At 37.5% G+C, this 23,313-nt stretch overlaps 4 protein-coding genes across 7 annotated transcripts in view; 2 read left to right on the top strand and 2 right to left on the bottom strand.

Annotated features, from left to right (window-relative positions):
- The first annotated feature begins 40 nt into the window (after positions 1 to 40).
- On the top strand, positions 41 to 8,483 carry Mud (mushroom body defect). 2 transcript variants are annotated; one of them, XM_071779268.1, is made up of 11 exons: positions 41 to 601; positions 930 to 1,018; positions 1,100 to 1,155; positions 1,627 to 6,143; positions 6,242 to 6,534; positions 6,625 to 6,794; positions 6,917 to 7,071; positions 7,207 to 7,296; positions 7,383 to 7,445; positions 7,625 to 7,741; positions 7,813 to 8,483. In XM_071779268.1, the coding sequence occupies exons 1-11, from the start codon at positions 569 to 571 to the stop codon at positions 7,882 to 7,884; spliced, it is 5,655 nt and encodes a 1,884-aa protein (XP_071635369.1). In that variant the 5' UTR covers positions 41 to 568; the 3' UTR covers positions 7,885 to 8,483. The 2 variants fall into 2 exon arrangements, with proteins under 2 accessions (XP_071635369.1, XP_071635378.1); XM_071779277.1 differs by lacking the exon at positions 7,383 to 7,445.
- Positions 7,370 to 16,646, bottom strand: Sa1 (stromal antigen). 2 transcript variants are annotated; one of them, XR_011732206.1, is made up of 19 exons: positions 16,126 to 16,646; positions 15,823 to 15,986; positions 15,569 to 15,747; positions 15,315 to 15,488; positions 15,026 to 15,230; positions 14,611 to 14,940; positions 13,581 to 14,529; positions 13,260 to 13,493; positions 12,986 to 13,178; positions 12,721 to 12,907; positions 12,112 to 12,416; positions 11,832 to 12,043; positions 11,579 to 11,745; positions 11,161 to 11,212; positions 9,462 to 9,497; positions 9,140 to 9,313; positions 8,986 to 9,070; positions 8,698 to 8,903; positions 7,370 to 7,495 (listed from the first exon to the last, which is right to left on the bottom strand). XR_011732206.1 is itself a non-coding variant. In XM_071779290.1 (18 exons), exons 1-18 carry the CDS (start codon positions 16,299 to 16,301, stop codon positions 8,886 to 8,888), a joined length of 3,840 nt encoding a protein of 1,279 aa, XP_071635391.1. In that variant the 5' UTR covers positions 16,302 to 16,646; the 3' UTR covers positions 7,543 to 8,885. The 2 variants fall into 2 exon arrangements, 1 of the variants encoding a protein (XP_071635391.1); XM_071779290.1 differs by lacking the exon at positions 7,370 to 7,495 and having other exon boundaries at positions 7,543 to 8,903.
- Positions 16,647 to 16,921: 275 nt separating this feature from the next.
- The window catches only part of LOC139819552 (uncharacterized), a 91,819-nt gene continuing 85,427 nt past the window's right edge, over positions 16,922 to 23,313 (top strand). Inside the window, exons 1-2 of the mRNA XM_071789004.1 lie at positions 16,922 to 16,996; positions 17,073 to 17,203. The gene's annotated coding sequence lies outside the window, so the exon portion shown is untranslated. The remainder of the gene's footprint in view (positions 16,997 to 17,072; positions 17,204 to 23,313) is intronic.
- Knockout (Stork-head domain-containing protein knockout) overlaps positions 17,259 to 23,313 on the bottom strand; it is a 71,205-nt gene continuing 65,150 nt past the window's right edge. The window contains exons 5-8 of one of the 2 annotated variants that reach the window (XM_071788978.1): positions 22,768 to 22,974; positions 22,151 to 22,335; positions 21,373 to 21,852; positions 17,259 to 21,146 (exon numbers count right to left, since the gene is read on the bottom strand). In XM_071788978.1, the coding sequence (XP_071645079.1) occupies positions 19,974 to 21,146; positions 21,373 to 21,852; positions 22,151 to 22,335; positions 22,768 to 22,974 (2,045 nt within the window). In that variant the 3' untranslated portion in view covers positions 17,259 to 19,973. The remainder of the gene's footprint in view (positions 21,147 to 21,372; positions 21,853 to 22,150; positions 22,336 to 22,767; positions 22,975 to 23,313) is intronic. The other variant, XM_071788986.1, reaches the window with a different exon arrangement.

Raw genomic sequence — 23,313 nt, 5'->3', positions numbered from 1 at the left:
ATAAAATGTATACTTATGATGTATTTGCAACAATAAAAAATTAACTATGAGACCACGCAACTTGCACTGATTAAAATCGTTGATTTATGTTTCCGCTTTTCCATGCAGTTGTTTCCCGAGGAGCAAATTTTCTTATTACGAAAAGTTCGCTCAAGAATTCAGAAAGTATAATTGCTCAATGTATGTGTATTATTCCCGGTAAAACTGATATGCGTCAGACCCTAGACCCTAGGTTAGGTCGCCGCGCACGCGTGAAAAAAGATCTGTTCGTTTTCGCTGCACTTCTGAACTAGTGCAATAAGTTAAAATGAAAGAAAATATATTTGTTTCATTCTAACTTATCGCACCATGTTGCACTTAACCTTTAATCTGGGAACGTTATCTCCGGTCCGATTGGCCTAATTGGCCACAATTGGCCGACCTGCGATGTATCCGTTGTTCGAAAAATCAAACGAATTCTCTGTATTATTTAGGAGACTGTACAATAACAGAGGTTCACGTGCGCGCGATAATTTCGCGTATTATTCTGTAGTTTCGTCGGCTCCAAACACGGTGATGCTCGACAATCATGGAGCTGTGGGAAAAAGTTATCTTAGAATGGGTGAGCAATAATTTTTACGTGTAAACGCCCGACGAAAATTAACGTACACAAAGCGTCCCTGTCACACATGGAACGAGAGTGAATCGTATATGTACACAATATCGTACATCCGAACCCTTTCAGGCTTTGCAAATTAGTTTTTATGTCTTTCTACTTCTAACTCTCTTTGCAACATTGTTCTCGAACAATTGTTCGATCGTTAGATGACGAGCGTATTGTAATTATTATGCTCCTAGAGTTTCAAGCTACGTGTATGTAATGACATTCAAGAGAGAATGACATTAAAGAGAAAGAGATATGTCTCATGGGCAAATGTTTAAATTTACAGATCAATTGCTTAGAAGTGCAGGAAAAACCAGTGAAAAGTATAACGGAATTGCAAGATGGAACGTTTTATATCAATTTCCTTAAATTAATGTAAGTACATTATTCCTATGCTATGTCGCAACGCAAACCTGCTATCTAAGCCTATTGTCATTCAATTTATCATGTTTGCAGAAAATGGAAAAAGCTTGAGAACTTCGGTCAAGAAGACATTGTGAAGTTTATGGAAGGTGAGCACGAATATTTTCATGTTCGTCATACTGCTTTCCTAGTGCTCTATTTCTATTAATGCAGATTAACTTTAAATTTGGTTTAACTTACTTTTTCTGCTTTTCTTTTTCTTATGCTCATTTCTACCAATGTTCAACTTACTTTCTATCTTTTTCTAGAACTAGGAAAAGATGACAGGTAAGTTAAACCAAGATTAAAATTAACCTGAGTTGATAGGAATGGACATTAGAGCTAGAAAAAAAAATTAATTAAACCAAGACTGAGGTTAATCTACAGCAAGGTGATACACTACTTTATTGGTAAAAATGGACATAAATATATTATTTTTTAAATCTTTACACTTTTAAAAAGCAGAAATTTCTAAACCAGAGAATTAGCAACAACAAAATATAAACTTGACTTAGTTTTTTTAAATTTTAGATTGTGTACAGTTGGAAGAATTAATTTTTGTTTACGTTGTCTGTTTACAGAGGAATATCCTACTTTCAAAGTCAATAAAGATGATAACACAGAACATATATACGTTGCATCGTTGTTACTCTTGCATTTATGTCGAGCACTCTCTGCGGTACACCATTCCTTCCAATACAATATGTGCGATAACTTGAGAAATGAGACGCAAATTAGAGTTAAAACCTTTCTCGAGAGTGTCCTACCTATTGGCAAGGATGTTACCAAGGAAACTATGAGAGACGTTATTATGGAGGTAGAGGATACATCAACAGCTGTGGATAGTCTCAGAACACCGCCCCTCGAGGACTTTTCCAATTCTCCTTTAACGCGTTCTGGACGTAGCAAGAAGATTCTGACGGAACGTGTTCGGGAGCTGAGAGACTTGAGATGCAACTTGCAGATAGAACGTTTTACTAACGCGGATTTACGGGATGATATATCGAGGCAACACAACAAGATAAAGAAGTTGCAGAAGAAGCTTGACGAAAAATCAGCGAAAATAAAAGAATTGCAAGAGGCACTGTTCAAGCCAGGCACTCCTCAGCCGTCCCATACAAAAGAGGACAACTCGGAAGATAATTATTACAAAAGATGCATTAATGATCTAGAAAATCAATTGAGTAAACAACAAGATGAAATTAATAAACTGGAGACAGAGAAAGATGCTATATCGAAGGAGCTGTGTTGTACGCGCAGGACATCTAAGCATTTTAAAGACAATTTTACAAACTGCGAACGGTCCTTGGAATCTTTATCGAACAAAATCGAATTAAAGGATAGAGAACTGATAGAACTTAGGATGCATAATGAAGAATTACGCGCGTATATCAAAGAATTGAACAGAAATGCTAATCCAGAGCAAAGCTTCGAGGTTGAAGATATATCGTATTCTGTCAGGTTAATGAACAATAGCGAAGTTTTACCTAGCGAAGCTTTAAGTTCTGTGATCGAGATCCAGCTTCAGGAAGCCAAAGAAGAATCTGCTATACTGCATGCTCAAGTTGATTCTTTAAAAGGAAGAATGGATCTTCTTGCAAAGGATTACAGAAATGTGTTGGAATCGAACAGGGATTTGGAGGAAAAAGTAAAAACGCTAGATCGGGTCCAGGCAGAATTAAATAATACGCAGAAGGAATTGGATGTATCAAATGCAGCTCTTGAAGGTTTACAGGTGGAGAAAATCTCTCTCGTTAGTCAAAATGAAGATTTGAAAAATTTACTTTCATCTAGGGAGAAAATGTTGTCTGAAGCAGAACAGTTAAATGTTGCACTGAGTACGGAATTAAATAATACACAGAAGGAATTGGATGTATCAAATGCAGCTCTTGAAGGTTTACAGGTGGAGAAACTATCTCTCGTTACTCAAAATGAAGATTTGAAAAATTTACTTTCATCTAGGGAGAAAATGTTGTCTGAAGCAGAACAGTTAAATGTTGCACTGAGTACGGAATTAAATAATACGCAGAAGAAATTGGATGTATCAAATACAGCTCTGGAAGGTTTACAGGTGGAGAAACTCTCTCTCGTTACTCAAAATGAAGATTTGAAAAATTTACTTTCATCTAGGGAGAAAATGTTGTCTGAAGCAGAACAGTTAAATGTTGCACTGAATACAGAATTGGATAACTTAAAACTAGACATGAAGAACTTGAATAAATTGTTTGAAAATGAAAAAACTAATTCTTCAAATTTAAACGCTACTCTATTGGAAACCCAATCGCAAGTAACAGAACATCTTTCCTGGATTCATAAGCTTACTGATGAAAGAGATTCATACAAATCTTGCATCGAAAATTGCAGTAAAAGTTTAAGAGATATTTTACATTGTGATAATAAATTTATAAAAGTCGAAGATAATTTAAATGACTCGACACTTAGTGATCTTACAAAATATATTGAAACAATGTTACACAATTGTGATGTAATGCGCGTTTCATATGAAAGTGATATCGAGAAATTAAAGACAACGATAGATGAAACAAATACAAATCTGCTTGAGCTACGATCAACGATTACAACTTTAGAAGAGCAAAATAAGCAGACTGTCTTGGAGTTAGCTGTTATCGAGGAAGAGAAGAAACAAAAGGATTTATTATTAAATGAGCAAAAGGAAATTATTAAGGAAATCGAAGTCTTAAAAGAGATTGATAGAGATGAGAAACTCGTTTTGGAACAAAATGTACATGAATTAACAAACCAATTAACAGATCGAGAATCACTACTGAAATCTGTTATGACACAGTTAAAAGATCTACAGAACATAAATAAAGATCTGCAATTAATGAAAGAGGAAACTCGGCAAAACTTTGGTGAATATCAAGAAAATATTGAACTAACATTTGAAAAGTTGCAATATGAATATCATACGTTATATCACAATTATCACAAAGTACAGCAAGAAAAAGAGAAGTTAGAGCATAATTTCAATTGTAATAAGGAAGAATTATCAAAAATTCAAGCGATAAATACTACATTACAACAAAATTTATTAGAAAACGAAGAAAAGATAGATGATTTGGAAGCGAAGGAAAGAATTCTCTTTGACGAATTAAATGAATCCAAACGCAATGTGCAAGAATTAAAAGATATAAATCGAGCGTTGGAAGAGCTGCACGCAACGATGAAAACTGAAACAAATGATAAGCTGGAAAGTCTCAAGTCAGATAATGCTAAAATATTACTCGAGTTGAAAGATACCACTGATAAGCTCAATTTATTACATCAAGAAATGAGTGATACAATGACGCAGATGGAATTAAAAGAAGCACAAATTAACGAGTTACTTTCGGACGTTTCAGCCTTAAAAACAGAGAAGGACGATTTGATGCGTTCTCATAAAGAAGCACTTGAAGCAAAAGATAAAGAAATAGAAGTGAAAGAAGAGGCATTACTGACGTTACAAACTAAAATGAATAGGCTGACGAGCGAAGCAAACACTACGGAGAAGAAGATGAGAGAGATAATTATTAATCTTCAAGAAGTAAGATCTAGCCAAGATGCCGTCTTGACAACGCAAGAAGCAGCTTTGAAGGAAAAGTGTCTGTACATAGAAAAACTTCAAGAACGGTTTGATAACTCTAAGGAGATCCTGAATAAAGAACTTGAAGATACAAAATCGTCGTTGCGCGAATGTCAAATTAAATTCTTCGACCTACAAAATCAACTTAATAATCAAAACAGGACTGTAGTAGAATTGCAAGATGTGCTCAAAACAATGAGTGCGGAGCTGGAAACGAGTAAGGAATACTGCAAGAATGTGGATGCGAATCAAGCGGAAATTGTAAAATTGTGCCAAGAATTGGAACATCCAACGAAAAATTTGAATTCTACGATTACGGAAACCTGCTCAGAGTTTGATTTACATGATGTACCGCAGTGCATTAATATAGAGAATAAGTACAAGTGCATTAATGTAGACAATAACGCAAATATTTTGAATATTATTAAGATGACTCTTGATGAATTACACAAATCTCAGAAAATTATCTCGCGTTTAGCTTATGCAAATGCTGAATTGAATGAAACTTTGGTAAAACAAAAAGTACTTATAGATAACGGTGTAAAAGACAAAGAAGAAGTCTGCGGTCTAAAGAATAAGATACGAGAATTGGAAATAATAGCACAGAAACGGAATGACTATCTTAAGAGCCTCATAAAAAATAAGGAATCTTTAAAGGACCCCTTGCAGAAAGTTTTCGCTATGCGGACCGACTTAGATACTGCTTTAACATCGTTCAAGCAAAAGTGGAATGAAGTATCGACGAAGTTTCAGGATATTTTTCATACTGAGAGTTCCGTTTGCGACGAGTTTAAACAGTTGCAAATTAAGAAGACAAGTCTCGAAAATATATTATTGAAATGTCAAGCTGATTATTCACAGAACATCAAATCTATATGTGATATTTTATGGGACAAGTTCTTATGGACGGAACAAAAATTACACGATACCTATTTATGTTCAATACATGAGAAAGAGTGTTTGGACATACTGACAAGTGTGGAAGAAGATCAATTTTCTAACGAGAAAATGATAATTGATATAGGATTGGAGAAATACAAAACGCTGCAAATCGACGTAAAGAAGTCTGAAGAGGAAATAGAATCTTTCACTGCTTTAGCCACCTTTTACGATAACAGTTTAAAATCTGGTGAAATCAAGAATCAAGTAGAGATAGAGAAGAAATTGCAAAATCAAATTAATCAACTGACAAAGGAAAAGAAAGATCTCAAAAATAGAATGGATACTATGCGTGTGAGGAATGTGAAATTAGAGAAAAATATCGACGATCTTAGAACAGAGATAAAGAACCTAAAGTCGACGGAGACAATGCCAACAGAAATTAATTTGACAGTGTCTGAAAGAGCGGAAATACAATCTCTGAAAGAAGAATTTGAACGTTTGAAAGAACAGAACCAACAGCTACGTGAAGAAAAGGATGAGTCGAGCAAGATGGCAAAGCAACAACTTGAAAATCAGTTCAAAGAGGTTCATGCTGCATATGAACAAAAACTGGAAGATATGAAACAAAAAATGGTAAGTAGAACAATATTTATACTTTAGAATTTTGAGATTCATGTTTCGTGTAAATAGTAATGTTGCTTTACGTTAATTTAATGTTAAATTTATTTCAGAAAACAGCCTACAATGAGGAAATGACGAAGTTAAACAAAGATCAAGAAAAGATTTTAGAAGAAAAGTTGCAGAAACAAACAGAAAAAATGTGCCGAAAGCAGAGTGAAGAACTTGATAAATACAGAGAACACGTTAGCCGATTAAGTTCGCAACTTTGGAATGTGGGAGAAAACCTTCTAGTCGAGCAACAACAGAAGCAAGATGCGTTAAAGCGTTTAAGAGAATTAGAAACCAGAATCAAAGAATTCCAAGCGGCCCAACCAATAGCTACAATTTCGCGTAAGACTTGCAAGTACGTACAACTGTGTATTTTGTTCTTGGAATATAATATAAAGAAAATATATTATATCAATTTAACAATTAATTAATTAATCTATTACAGAACGGAAAAGCAAGAAATGTTACCTGAAAACATACAACAAGCACATAAAGTAACAACGCTTATAAGTGAAGAAACATTCGAAAGGAGGCACAGTATTAGAAGCATACAAGCAATGGGCAATGTATTTAAAACGGAGGACGAAGAAGAAATCTTTGATAATGTTTATCTAGGTATATATTTCGCATACTAATCATGAATACTAACGTTGATCAACGTTGATCAAGAATTAAATTTTGCTTTTCAATCGATGTCCTCTCTCTTCTTGCTTATTAATCAATCCTCTTTATTCCAGCCGATATGAAACGAGGAAATTTTGTACCTGTCACAGATGTCAACCGTTTGTCTGTGTTACAAATGAGAAACTCTCTTTGCAAGCCCCATCTAAAATCGTCTTATCCAGCAGAAATGCAATTCCTTCCTCCAACTTTGACTGAAGAAGAAATTAAGGTAATTCTTGTTAATGTAAATTACGTCTCTCTTGAATTTTTATCGCGTATAAATACTTTGTTAATTTCGTGTACTGTTACTCATATGTCTCGTGCGTTTAATGCGCATTATAAAGATTTATGTATTCTTTTATAGACGGGCTCCTCAGCGGAAGATAACTTTAATGATAGTCTTAGCCAAAGTCTTCTCCCAGAACAGAAAGTCAGGAAAAAAGATAGATCTCAGGTAAGTTGTTATATTCTTATGTTGTTCTCTCTTTTATATAATCGTCCCTTACTTGATGTTTGTGATTCCTACATTCACATTATTAGATATCATATAAAAAGCCTGGTCCTCCAACACCAAGCAAAAACGGGGGAAGATTATCATTGCAGGTATTTGCATATCCTCGTATATGTTATTATCTTGCATATTATGCATATAGCTGCAAAAAAATCTATATATTATAGAATTTGCTCAAACAGAAAGAAATTTGTCTAAAGCTTTTATTACGCTATAAAACCGCATCATTACAAAATTGTTACTGAAAATTCCTTTTAATAATTTGTGTTAGGGCAATGAATTGAGAAGCCCAAGTTCACGTGTATTGAGGGAGCGAAATGTGGATAGAAAAACAACGACTACTCCTCATTCGCTGAAGAACATATTCACGCTAAAACGGCAAGACGAAGTGAGTACGAATAATATATAAATAACTTTATATTAAGTGACATTAATATGTTAAACATATTTTTTTAATAGAACACAACTAGCACGCCAAAACGCAGACTCAGTAATCTTTTTCGCAAATCTCGTTTACAATCGGATCGATGAATAAATACTACGGTCATACAACTATATATAAAAAAGTAACAATATATTAGCGCAACAACGAACTAGGAGTTCTACAACTAAACTATGGATTATACTATATAAGCATTGCAGATGTCATATAGAAATAAGAATTTAATGTAATTTTACTCTATAACTATTTTTATTTTTATCATATCAAACATCATTCTTGGAAGAAGATTGAGAATTGTTAATAACTTTGCAATAATGTGTAATAATGTGTAAATAAAATGTGATATATAAATAATTAACATTTTATATAGGACCCCACACGATTTATATATATATATATATACATATATATATATATATATATATATATAAGTTTTGGTCAATTTTTTTGAATAGGAAGTTGATAAAATTTGACACTTTTTATCAGGGTCACAAGTACTACAACATATTTAAAAAGAAATGAAAAGGTTTTTTTCACATAAATCGTGTGGGGTCCTTTATATGAAACAGTCAAGTATACAGAGCATTATCACAAAATGTACAGGAAAAGCGATATAGTTGTAAAATTATATCCAGTTTATCATGTGTTTAATTGCATTCACAAATAAAATATATGAATACTATCATAATGAATTGTATCTGTTTATTTAAAGAAGTTATTAAATAGTTAATAACTTCTAGATAGTTAATAATTTCTAGATAGATAGACAGACAAAGAGAGAAAGATAATTCTTTTATAGTACTCATTTTTATATGGAATCTATGTATATATATATTGTGTTATTTGTAACATGACATATAATGAAATTCGATTCCGCAGAAAAATTAAAATTTTTCTCTTACGTGTAATCGCTTTGTAACAGAATATTCATCTATCAAAACATATCGATACTTGCTCTAAAAGCTCTATTATCAGTTAAGTATGCTTTTGTAATTCTCAAAATGTATAGCTGCTTCGAATACATATCACAATCCAATCATCTGAATTTAAGAATACAAGAGAGCGAAGCATTTAAGAATTACGATGTCTCTTACTCGGAATCAGATTCCTGCAATTAATTTGAATCGTTGCATAATAATGTAATTTATGGCATTATGCTTATTGACATTGTAATATTTGTTCGAACTTACCATATATTGCCCCTCGACGTATCTCCCTGAGTTTCTAGAGGTTCTCCGCAATTCCCTATGCTCTACACGCTCTTGACTTCGTCGTCTATTGCAAAATTACGTTCTGTTTATTGCACAATCTTAAAATAAAGAATACATGACAGAACATACTTACGATTTTGACTGTATTTGTAAAGTTTTGAGTCTGTTATCAATGTCTTGCGAAGGACTCGTTGAGGTGTCCTCTATAATTGCTGAAGGAGATGCTTGCGTTTGTGCGGTATCATTATTTTCGTAGAAAGCATTTGTTCTGGGTCCACGTGTTATCACTACTTTATTAACTGGTAATCTGAAAAATAAAATGATTATATCGACGTTCAGCAAATAAATTTATTTTACAGTTTAAAAATAATCTGTATTTCAATTGATGCGTTATTGCTATTATGTTTTCCGCTCGTATTTAGTTCGATAAAAATATGAGAAAGTAAATTACTCACTGATTCTTCCGTGGACCACGCTTTTTCTTCTGTTTGCTGAAATGAAAACGTCCATTTTCAGGTGGAAGTGCAATTATTCTGACTACTCATATTTCAAAATAAAGGGACAAAAATGTCATAAATTATGAAAAGTTGTCACATATATATGATCTTTTTGTATACTCAAGTTTATAGTCCATACATACATATCCATTTAGAGAGTTTCTTTTTAATATTACTTTTTAATATGCGAAACGTTAAAATCTAAGTAATAATATCAAGATGATGTAGATGAATAATGATAACATATTTGTGAAGTGATGGGTATAGAGAACGGCGTGTCATGAAAAGGAACGTAGGCATCATTAATTTCAGGAAATATGAAGCACAAACAATCAATTCTTTTATTTTACTATATGTTAGTAATTAAAACAATATGTTTTTCGCGATTTTTAATGGCTCTTTGATTTTTAATTTTGATAAAGTAGGATTTAGGAGCGCTGGGAGTAGAAGGTCTTATTTGAAGCAATATTTATTCATATGTCTATCACACCAATTTGTATTATTAATATATAAATATAATACAAAGTTTTTTTAAGCTTACTTGATTTTAATCTCGATAAAATACACATCGTTCTCTATGCGCTATTTTTTCAATTACCTCAAAAATATGACAATATTATATATTCCTTAATAATCTCTTATTCTAGTTCAGAAATTATTTGTTGTTAAAATAGGCACGAAGTATAATAGATTACATCGAGAATCTTATACAATTTTTGTCCCTTACATATACTTTTAAATATTAATACATATTTCATATTCATCTAAAAAAATATTTTTTAACTTTTGTAACGATCAGGTCGCCTGTAACAAGCGGTTAGGATCACTACTCATGCAAACATATATATATATATATGTATACAAAAAAAAATATTTTTTTGTCTGAAACATAGTGATCTAAAGTAGATATTTATATGACAGATATTTATATATTAAGCACAAGCATGCAGTTATACTGCAAGAAGTGAAATCGCAAATATTTTTTTATGAACAATATACAATTTACGACTCAATCGTACTCCCTCTCTCTGCCTCTGTCTCTCTCAGACACACACACTCAACAGTGTTCCAACTTTAATATTTCAAAATTGTAAAATTATGATAATTATTACGTATTTTAATGTGTTAAAATAATAATTGATTGAGTTTAACGATACACGTCGACTTGCCGTCTTAGATTATAGTTCATCTTAGCAATGAATTATAATATACAAAAGTTTCATGAATATATCATACATATATAGTATTAATAAAGCATTAATAAAAAAATGGCAATAAAATAAAAATATTAGTAATGAAACTACCATTTTCTACAGATCTACATTTTGCAAGCAACATTAATGTCTTGTAGCGGTAGTGAAAGAATCACATTAGTATGTGCATAGAATGTATCCGCGCTTTCAATTTTACAAATGATTTATATTGTCTATAGTATGGTTCGCATTGCAAAAGCTAGTAAAGGCAAGCATTTAGTTTTTATTGCATTTCATTACAACGATAATCGAGGACTATTGAATCAGCCATTGCCGATTTTTCTTTGTATTATCGAATAATTACATATAACAGTTACTTGCAATTATAATTAAGACCATACTAACAAATTTAACAAAAAAGAATATTATATTAGATTCTCTATATTCGGGTACATCCAACTCACCCAGCAAGTTCGTGATCAGAACCTTCATCAGGTTCATCAGCATCCTCTTCCTCTGCAAAGGGAAATATTATTGTTTAGACAATGAAGGGCAACTTAAAACTAATATCTGACTTTCAATATTTCTCTAATTAAAATTATGAACGCAATTATTTTTACAGTTATCGACATTTGTGAATGTTTCAGTCCAAATTCGAGTCCAAATCTGACTCTACACACTCTACAGCATACATTAAATAATTTTAATCTCATATGGAAACAGCAAGAAAATATGAACTTATGCAGTATTCAAAATTATGATACATTTGTCAATTTCCTGTCCAATTTAATTAATTTTGAAAAACGGAGTTGCGTCCCGCCGTACAAATATACACGTCAAATGCGTTTTTTAAGACAGTTATAGTGAATTAAAATCTTTTACCTGCTAATTGATCTTTCTTGCGTCTTGTATAAGCTCGTTTACTTGTAACTGGCACTTGATCAGTTTCACCATGTAATAAACTATTTCTGTACAATAGTAAAGGCTGCCAATCTTCCCCTCGTGAAGACGGCATTCCAGCTTGTAACCGTCTATCCAGAAAGTTGAGTCTGCAATAAAATACAACATATTAAAGAGCGCATAAACTTGAAGGAAAATACTGGGAAAAATTAAATTTAATACATGGTATACTTACACTACACGTTTATCCTGTTTGAGAAGCTTATTTGTGAATTCGGACAATATCTCAAGGAACGGTAAATTCGGTGGGGGGCCTGTGGGATCCTGTTCGACACCATCTGGAGGAGTGATGACGAATAACACTCCTGCACGGTGTAAGGCCGTAATTGCTTCGCGATTTTTCACGGCGTCCAAACCAAAGGATAAAGCAAATCGTTTCGCAAGTTCCTAGACATATCTAGATTTTAGCACCTTACTTCATTACACTACGAAACAGTATATTGATAACTAGATACCTTTATCGCGGTGAATTCTTCACTGTTTCTGTTGACCTTGCCCTTATCGGTCATTATCTCGTTGTACAAAATATTTAAGCTTTGTTGCATCGTTAGCGCACAATTCGTTTTATTGATATCTCTTGCTTTCCCTAACGTGGTCTTAATAATATCGCCGTAATCGTTGTAATATTTGACGTAATGCTTGAACACATCCGCTGCAGCTTTCGTGGGGATCATATTGTATACAATTAACTTGCAATAGCCAGCTAAGAAATTTCTTCGTTTATGCAGCTCTTCGATTTTAGAGTGTTCATCATGCCCTTCTATGAAATAAATTCATATTATATATATTTTAATAAGCTGTTTAATCTATTCATATATTAGCTCGACTCATTTGAGGTGCCGAGTAGCCTAATGGTAAAGCACTCATCTCTCAAAATAAAAGATCCGAGTTCAATTCCCGGTCTTGTCACCTCACATATAAAAAATTTTGTATACAAAAAATGTTATTCAACCGTGATAGAAATAAGAACCAAAACACAAATCTCACGGTATATATAACTAAATAAATCATGATACTACATTTCTTCGAGAAAAATCTAAATAAAAATAATAAATTACTCTTACCATCCTCTTCTTCGAAGAAAACATACTCTTGTATAAATCTATTGAGCATGTTTTGCATTGCTTGGTCCGGCTCGTACACTAACTGATGCAACAAGGGATTAGTATGCGTAGTCAGTTGATTGCAGAATACAACCAACAAATCGCATATTGTGTTGTACGCAACTTCCCTCAAGATCGGCGGCGATGGCTGTTTAATATCAGATAAATATCATTTATAAAACGGTTTACAATGTAAATTTAAGGATTTTCGAATTTGTGTAATTACCGTGCCGCTACTATCGCCGCTGACGAAATGGCGCATTGAACCCATAAATGAATGCAGTCGTTCCTTCAACTGCCGGCATTCGTCCTCGCCACGACTGGCCGAGTCCACAGCTTCCATCAAATGATTTTCGCCCCACAAAATGGCGAAGAAGCATGCGCTTATGCAGTACTTAACTGCTTTGTCCGGTAAGGATCTACATACAGATAATTTAAATATTATTTACATGTACAAGAAATATTTTGTGTAAATTGTAAGGAATTATAAGGAAAAGTACTTTGAAGGATCCTTTGCATCCTCAATATCCTTGTACAACGAATCCCATATGCCCCATGGATTCATATTGTGACAGGCATAAAAGATGGAAACTTTTTTAAGTGATTGGACAACGTTAAATATCTCATCTTCGTCCGGTTCCTCGTCTCCCTCAATCAAATTCCTATATTCATCAATCGCTTCTTTGTATTTATTTACAATGGAATCGATTAAAGTTGAACGAGCGACATCACATCTATAAAAGAAGAATTTGAACACTAAATGCTTTAAACAGATATATGACATACACAATTTGGAAAAAAAAAAAAAACAATCTATATACCTGGTAAAAATAGCATGACCTTCCACACACATATGTTCTAAGGTTTTAGCCGCCGTATCCAAAACTTCGGTATCGTGCATTTTTTCTACGATCGTGTGGATTTTATTTAAAAGAGATTCTAAATTCATTTCTTGTCTAGATTTTGTGTAAATATCCAAATCGAAATATTGCGGGATTGCGAGTAAATTCGCCAATTTTTCAGGATCTGCCCTATACTTATCGAGTAACAGTGGTAACGTTTGAATAAAATGTTCCGTCAATTTTTGCTTATCATCGTGAACTTGTTTAAGTTCTTTCACCGACAGAATTTTTCGAGTGGGTCCACGACCGACCGGTGCTTCGCCCGTAGCAGCTTGTTTTATGCAACACACCATCAATTCAATGAGAGACGTTTCTTTCTGATTGTCCAACGCTTCCTCGTCGGGACCAGCTTCCTCTAATAAGAGATCCGTCATGCACTCCCAATCCTTCATCATTTGATTAGTTTCAATTAGAGAATCAACGAGATACGCTCCGTGCTCGTGTAATTCGGATTCGATGAAGAACAAAACAAGATCGCGTATAAGTGGCGTATTCGGCAATCGTTTCTTGCCGCGTCTGGTCTTAACACCGACTGGGGCTTCGTCATCTAGACGGAATAAACGTTCATTCAGAAATTCACCGGCGGCCTGCGCGACCGCACGATGCGAAGAATAAACAAGTTCGTACACGTGTTCGCAGTCTTTATCACTGAGGATCTCTCTGTGATGCTTCAAGATCGAAATAACAAGTTTCACAGCCTGCACCGCTACATCATATTCCTTGTCCAACGTCATCGCGACGATTCTGTCCTTGAACTTGCTTGTGAACAGCTCGAGCTTCGTTTTTAATTCCTCTGAGGCGTACAATGGTTGTAACGCCTGCAAGCATTTAAGTCTAACTTCTCCAACTTTATCATGCAAAGTCCAGCCTGCAAAATACATATCAAACATGAAATGTAGTAAACGCGGGGATATCTATTTTAATATACACGAATAAAAATGTTCTGTACCAATATATTTCAAATAGGAATCATCTAAGAAATTTTGGTGGAATTTCTTCATCCAGACTCCGATCTCTGCCATACAAATTGCGCGTATTTCCGGCAAGGTATCCCTATACCTATGGACAAAAACAGACTTAAACATATATGTAAGCATGTTCTTTATCTCATCCATGTTCTCTTCCAATTCCTTTCGCTTCGCCATCAAAGACTCCAATCTGTCTGCCGCCCTTTTCTCTCGAGCCTTTTGTCTCTCGGCTTCATACTGCCGTTGCGTATTGTCCAAATTTATGGATACAGTCAATGCAACATCTACCAAAGCTGTCATTAATTTCATAGCTAGAAATAAAATTGTTTCGTTAATGCAATGACCGGTTTGCGGAAAAAATTTGTAATTACAATCGTTCAGTTTATTGGAATTTACCGGCAAGCGTTGCAGTATGTCTAAACGCCCTCACTTGTGAATCCGACAGTCCAGTTAGTAAAGAAATAACGTTATCCATTAGAAACTGATCATAGATAATCGAATATTGACATTGTCGAACGAGAATTTGGACGAATTCACAAAAGTTTGCACGGAACTTTTTCCACTGCTGTCCTGTCATTATTAACGGATATTCGCCACTTTCCTATAGAACAGAATTACGTAAACAATGTTATAATCAAGTTATTCATATCATATATATCATGTTATTATAATCTGAGAAATATACCTCATCGAATTCCTCAGTCATCTTGCGAATAATTGCCACATGTTCCATGGTCAGTTGCATTTCGGAAGTGATGCGACCTTTGCAACCGCTCGCATTGATGAAAAACTGCATCAACATGAGCAGCGCGTTCTCCCTGTTGCTTTTGTACTTTTCTATCCAGTCGTCAACAATAGTCTGCGAAACAATATTTTGCAAAAGATTTTCATACATCATTTTCTCTCGTGCACTACTTATTACTAAATAAATCAACTTACAGTGAGCGAAGACCGATTATTTCTAATAACGTAATAAAGACTAGCTTCATCTTCCAAACTGTGCGTATGATGTGCTCTTTTGTTACGTCCTCGTCCACCGCCTCCTCTACCTCTGTTGCTGGGCGATGGAACGTAGTCTGTATCGACTTCTTTGTACTTGGGTTGCTGCACTACGCCGCCTTTAAAGTCAAGAATTACAATATTACTCATTACAGTCTTCCATAGATATCAATACCAAAAAAATTCATACATACCACGCATCCTTGCACGAGTGTTCCTTGTGATTCTCATGTTAGATGCTGCTGGCGTTGCAGGAGCCTCGAATTGCGCCTGATTGTCAAAGTTTCCCGCCTGTTCCTGGTATTGCTGTTGAGATGTGCCCGGCGAACTGTGGCTCTCGGAGGAATAATGCTCCGGACTGTAAATATATATATAACAGTAATGTTACAATTATATCCAAGATTTAACGAAATGCTCCAGGCTGTAAACATAATATAGCGATACATTACAATTATGCTCAATAACAATTCTCGCAATAATAACGTTAATCGCATTACGTGGGATTGTGCAGCGGAGTCTGAGACGCCTGATTGTACGGGGTGTACGCGTTGTAGTCGTTCGCGTCCCCGGCGGAATTGTCGTTCATCGGAGTCATCGGCGTCATCGGGGTCTCGTACTCCGGCGGCACCGGATCGTCCATGCGGATCCGCTTGCCTCCCCGTCTGTGCATCATCGCGCGGCGTTCCTCTACGTTCTGGCGCGTCCGGAAAGCAAACTCGCGCCCGCGGGAAAGCGCGGGCTGGGCCGCGATAAACGCGCGTAAACCGTGTTTACGTCGAGTCTCGCATTAAACGCGTCGGATACGTCTCGGGACACACCATTCGAGTACACTTTCGACAAGAGCGACGGAGATCCCGCGCGAAGGATGCTCCTCGACGTTTATATCCCGTATCCGTTCTCAGCATCCGCGATCCGATGATCCGACGCTGATCTCGACTATCTCGAGTGCCCGCGTCGCCCGCGACGTCGTCCACTGCGTCCACATCTGTTCCCCGTTCCCCCGCACTACACTACCGCCACGCAGTAACGTTTGACAATTGCCAAAACGGTGCCAATGCTGCCAATAATAAATCTATAAACATAGCAGCCGAACACTGGAGACATTTCGAGACGCCACGTCCCGACAAGCGATCTCATTGGCCTCTCGAATAGGGAATTCTCAAGATGTCTCTAGATTCATGAGGGCGCACCCGTCGACGCTTCGCCATTTTCTCTGGGTGCAATTTGAATCGTCCGTCTCTCTCTCTCTCTCTCTCTCCCGACCCGACATTAGTGCGTGGCGCGTGCCGATCGTTCGCGCGTGAGGAAGGAGGAAGGAGGAGGATGCTCGTCGCGTAGTGCAAACGCGCGTTTTAAAAGTGACGAAAGGTAACCAGAGATAGAGCTAAACACGAGAGAAGTAGATTCCTCGTGATCTGCAATATGTATTTCGTTCGATTTTCAGGACGTGACGAGCCGAGTCTGCCGAGAAACTTTCGACGATTCCTGCTTCCTGCTTCCCGTAGACGGCCCGGCCTTTTCATCGTCATGGCGGCTGCGACTGCGATTGGACAAAACTTTTCGAACTCCGAAGCGGTAAGTGCTATATATAATGATTCCGCGCGTTAACAGCGCGATTAATAACACGACAACTTTTTCAACTCTTTTATTACTCATATACTTTCGTTGTTATAATGATACGTGAGATTATACAGCGATACTCTACAAGTTAGTTTTGATAAGAAATAAAAAAGGCGCGGATTCGAAAAAACGTTTCCGCCGCTCGCGGACGCCGACTTTTCCGAGGGGGTATGACTCTCGTGTCTCATTCGATCGAGATCGAATTTTCGATTAACTTAATCGGCGACTTTTACGTCCACTTTTACGCAGGCTAACTTTAATCTCGATTTAATTTACTTTTTATCTTTTTCTAGGTCTAAGAATTGGGAAGAAAAGATAATCAAATCAGTTAAATCTAGATTAAACACTATTAAATTTATAGTGTTAAATTATATTTAATTTAAGTAATTTTTAATTATTGCTATACTCCACTGTCCAGTGAGTTTAAATAATATCTACTATTTTGTATTTAAATAATAAATTTCGACATGGTAGTTAAAAAGAACAAAATGTTATCTAACTAAAGCATTGGTTTAAATTTTATCCTTTAATATTTAACAGTGAGAGTAATTTACATTGATAGAAATAGACATTAATCGTTTAATTGGCAAAATTTCTAATTTTTTTTAACATATTCTATTCGTATTACCGCGAATGGTATCACTTGACAAGTTAATCACCGATTAAGTTAATCGAACTTTGAATTCGCCTTCAATTAGTATCATCCTTCAACATCCTCACAAATTTTCAATCACATACTATTTCAATTGTAATTTTAAATTTCTCTGCGTGTGTTCATATCGAAATTGACGCTAAAAAATTGCGTCCTATATATATATATTTTTTTAAAGTTATTATTAAACCGTTATAAAAAAATCAATTATAATAATTCATACAGATTGCAATAGCATTATAATAAATTGTTGTAGCTCCGTAACAATAATAATTCGCAAGTTATAATAATCGTTTGTGGCACACTAATTGACAATTACGACTTGTAATTATTTCGTCGATAATGATAGGTGACTTAAAAGCGCGTAACATAAGCGGAAAGTCGGCGTTTTTTGAAACGTGTAGAGCGAACGGCGATTGCGAATCCACGTCGTCGATCGGTTAATCTGCGGTACAGAGTATGAAATGTACAAAGCGGGCATGTCTCTTCCTCATTTTTCGTGCCGTACTCGCTTAATTGCCTACCTGTTTTTTTTCTAAGACTACGGCTTCGCGCGATTGGCGATTACTTCCCTCTCTTTTTTTCTCGCGCGTTTGCTCGAGACCGAAATCTGACCGAAATCGTCACCGTCGTCACCGAATAAAAATGCACCGGCGAAGTCGTCGCGCGAACGGAATCATTAAGGCGGTCGGTCATTAAGTACTACGATATAAGTTTTGGCACTTACAGATTTACGATTGCACTAATTGCGAATGGTACCGCGCGGCCGCGCTCCGAGAAAACGCCCTTCTTCTACACTATGTATAACATATATGTATATTTGATATCAAATCTCCGCGGTGTGCGGCGCAGCGAGAATCGCGACCCTCGCATCAAGATCGTTCTCGATCTTTTCTACATTATCCGGGCTTCCTGGGGGACGGTATTGCTATTAATTTGTCAGCTGCTCGCGCTTAATGACGCGCCTAATAACGCGCGGTAAAGGCATTCTCCGTTTTATCACTTAATCCACATTTTATCGTCCGAAATAAATTTTACAAGAAAATCTCTGCCTACATCGCGTTACAAAACTTCGCTGTACCATTTAGTCTTAATTCGCTACGAAAGCGCCTGAAAGTCTTTTTATCGCGTAGGCATAGAAATTAATATGGAAAATATCCGAAGAGTATAAATACGCGGTAGAAAAATGGCAGTGCTTTAATTCGGAAAGATTTTTCACCTCCTCTTTGTTTATTCCGTGGGTCGCGCGTGACCGTTGTACGTGAGATTGTCGCTTTGACAAATCGCTTTAGCTCGAGTAAAGCGACGCAAAACCACCGACATTACAACGATGCACGCGTGTCCCATGAATTTATGAGTCTTGAAAAGCGAGTTAAATATATTTCTTCGGGTATACGCATACTCGGGTTATCAAAAGCTGATCCTGTATTTTTGAAAACGTGGGACGGTGATTGTTTTAACAACGAACTGAAGAAAGAGATCTGCATTTTCAATATCTTTTCAACGCAATTTTGAGTACAAAATACATCTCGTACCCGTCTGTTACTTGATTACACGTACGATTTACACGACAATCTGAATTTCTATTATGTATAAAATATAATTTAGTAATTTGATCATGGAGAAATTATTTCGAGATAGCATCTTTGAAAGAAGCGGATTTCATGCTCAATAAGCGAGATTGAAAATTTTATCGTATTAATTCAGATAATATAAGCACAAGATTGGCACAGCGATTTTTCGGGAACACGGATGCTCGTTGAAAGACACAGAGAGGAGAGATGTACGTAAGCGACAGATCACTGGTAACTGTTACGCGTGTTCCGTGTGTATTATTCTTACGCAAGCCGTGGCCTTTTTCCACTAACAAACAAAAAAAAAAAGTATAGCTTTCTATCCTCATGTATGAGAAGCAAGGCGTTAGTGACGTTTCTTCGATCCTGCTCGCCTCGAGGCACGTTGTTTTTCATGGACGTAATATGCTCTGGTGGGACGCGAGGATCGACAGCTCCCTTGTCCCTACCCTCGTGGTACGATAATCGACGGATGTTCAGGGGGGGGGGGGGATGAAATTCAAACGAGGCCGAAATCCGTATGAACGGTGACGTCGCAGTTGTTGGGCTTATCGGCGGCCGCCATGTTCACCTCCACCAAGGTGTCGACGCTGTTAATCGGGCAGCCCTTGAGGATCTTCTGCGCCGCCAGGCTGGTAAATTGCACCTGCATGTCGCTGAGACTGGGATAAGAGTGCAGATCCGAGCCTCGGCTCACGGTCTTATCCAGATTGGGCTCGGAGCCCTGAGGGGCTCGCTGCTGCTTCACCGTCTCGAGGTTCTCGATGTAGACGTCGTTGAAGGAACCGCCGAATCCGTCGTACGACTTGGTGGGCGACGGCGGATTCGAGGCGATATTATTCTTCGAGCCGGGATGAAGTAGATTGCGGTAACTCAGCGCGTCCTTCGACAGCGACAAGCTAAGCTTGCGCGAGTTGTTCATCGCGTCGTTGGTGTTCTTCGTGGTGGACAACGCGGCGGCCTCGTGCACCAGGGCGTTCTTGTCGACGTTGTTGGTCGAGCCGTCGATCAGGTGGGCCTGACTATTGTTCAGGCGATTCGTCAGTTTTAATTTATTAGGCACTTCGTCCTCGACTTTCGGCTTGTTTTCTTTGTCAGATTCCGACAGTAAAAGGCTCGTTTTTGGCTCTTTCGACGCGTAGAGGGATGACGGACGCTCGACCTTGACCGGCTTGTTCAGCTTCTCGTCGTCTAGCTTCGATTTAAAAAGCTTCTCGTCGTCCACCCGGGTCTTGAAGGCTTTCTCGGCCACCAGCTCCCTCTCCTGCTTCTCCTTGCAGTCGATGACTTCCTTCTCGGCAATCTTCGTCTTCACCGTGCCGTTCTCGAAAGTGATTACGGACCTCATCGGTGAGTTATTCTGGTGAACGTAGATCTTCGTGCCGGGCGAGCCGGAAATGGTCGTCGTGCTACTCGTGTTAGAAGCCAGCGTCACGCTATTCTGTATCGTCCGTTGCTCCTGTGACGACGGGCTCAGATTGGTGGACACCTGAAGGGTTATCGAGTTCTGTGCCTCTTGCAGAGGAGTCAGCGAACCTTGCTGAACGACTTTGAGCGGTGACGATTTCGTCGACAGCGTGGCCGTCTTCAATGGCGAGCAAGTCAATTTCGTACTGGAAATCGACTTGCCGCTAGAGTGAGACGAATGACCCGACGAAGTTTTTTGCAGCACCTTGAGATAAAAATTTTCTTATTCAAAAATAAAAAAAAATTAAAAAATTATATCGAAATTACAAATCTTAATCATTCAATTGTTATCTAAAAATCAAAATTTTGAACTTTTGAATACATGTTTAAATAACGGACAGAAGTATTTATAAGTTTTTTTCTTCTGTAATGGAAAATACATGTTCATGCAAATCTTTCGTTACATATTTATAACGGAGTTATAAATCCACCTTGTGCTGCGGAGAACCGTTGGCCAATTTAGTGCCGCTGTTGCTAAAATCGTGACTTGGTCTTCTGGAGTTGGACTGCCTAGTGTTGGGCCTTCCCAACGTAGTCGTCTTAGCCGGGCTGGCATTTATCGTTCTAACCGAACCAGAGCTGCCGCCGCTTCTGCTGGGCGACGAATTCGTCGAGTTTTTGTCGTTCTGCGTCTGGTTACGCGCTTGATAGCCCTCCTGGTTGGTGGTGCTGGGCGGTAGAACGGACGCTCTAGACGTGCATCTGCTCAAACTGGAGCATTTGGATCTCGGCAGAGTGGAGCACGGTGACCGATGCCTTCGGGAGCTTCTTGGCGTCGAATTAGCCAACAAACTCGAGGAGTCACCGCTGGCTTGGCGCCGATGTCGCCTTGGTAAAGTGGCCGATCGCACCGAGCTCGAGTCATCCCACACTTGGAAACTGGCCTGCGACTGGTCTAAACCCTCCATCATCTGAGAAGAAGATTCGATCGATCTGATTTCAATCTGATCCAAAACTCTTTGCAACCGAAAAATTCTTATTTTCCTTTAATTCAATTCTAACTAAATTATTTGAATCGTTTGTACTATCTCCGTTTATTATTATTATTAAATTTTCAAGTTCAGGGTCTGATAGCTCGATACGTTGTCGCTTCAAGAATTCTCATTAATTGCTAGGGAAACCGGTTAATTAGCCTTGCGGCGCTAGAAGTATTGTGTAAAAAGTTTTGTTTTGCTAGTTCTTCTTGGAAAGTACCCGTATGCAACTTACCGAAGGGCTGGCGGCCCTTGTCTGCGTGGCAACGCTATGCAAATGCACGACGCGCGGATTAAACCACTCGGTGGGGGGATACTGAGCACTGAAAGTGCCCATTAACGGTGCGCCCTTCCTCCTTGTGCTCCGCCGAAAGAGCCTGGAGAGCAGGCCTATCTTCTCTGAAAAAATCCCAGAAAAGCCTTGAGGAAGGGATTTAGATTTTGTTGCGCTTTGTTAGAAGACAATGAGGATCGAGAAAGGGCTTGCCAGCTACGGGGTGACTAAGAAGCTGCGATCTGGATTGTAATATTATCTATATATCTGGGATATTTCGCAAAGCTTATAATTGTTTATAATTGTCCTAGTATAATTGGGACATTTGTTAGTCGCGCAAAGCAATTTACTATAAAAAAAAGCCGTCCACAAGACAGAATGCAAAAGTAATAATCATTCGAAGATCCCATCCTGCGAATATAAATATAATCACGCAATAATTTTCGTTTAGAAGCTCCGAAATTCTGAAAGGACAGTTATATACAATCGAGAGCATTTTTATTAATAAAACCGATTCATCCATCACCCATTAAAGCAGTCACCCATCACCACGCAATCCCTTTCCCGATTAGACTCACTGGTTGGACTGTGAGGCGCGCTGTCCGTGCTCGCGTATTCCGCGCTGGAAGACGTGTCGCTCCTTTCAGGTCTTCGCGGTAGGGACCGTGAACTTCCGCTTCTGTGTAAACGTCTGGCCGAGCCCCAAAGCCGCAGAGAGTGTCGCCTCTCGAGACGGCCGGGCATCGACCGACACCTGGCGAACAGGACTTTGTCGTTGGGATTTCCTGGAAGAGAAACAGACAAAGTTGTTTTTAACACTTTATTACATTACATACTATTATAGAAAATAATTATATATATCATACGTAAAACGAATGAAATGTTCAAAAAATATATGCTGACAAGTTGATGATTATCTTAGAGATTTGACAGTCATGCTGTCAGACACGAATAATCGTGGAAAATGTGTTTATGTATGCGGGTGTCGGGAAAATTAAGGTGTACCACATCGGGCAGATCGACTAGGAAGAGTAAATTCTATCCGTACAAATATCCGAACGCCGAGACGACGCGTCGCTCCGGTTAAAAGGGTTAATATCGTGAGTGAGGCGCGCGTTGTAACT

This window comes from Temnothorax longispinosus, chromosome 1, assembly GCF_030848805.1.
Source record: "Temnothorax longispinosus isolate EJ_2023e chromosome 1, Tlon_JGU_v1, whole genome shotgun sequence".
Taxonomy (NCBI): domain Eukaryota; kingdom Metazoa; phylum Arthropoda; class Insecta; order Hymenoptera; family Formicidae; genus Temnothorax; species Temnothorax longispinosus.
Note: the sequence above shows the minus strand (reverse complement) of the source record. Positions and strands in the feature narration are given on the sequence as shown.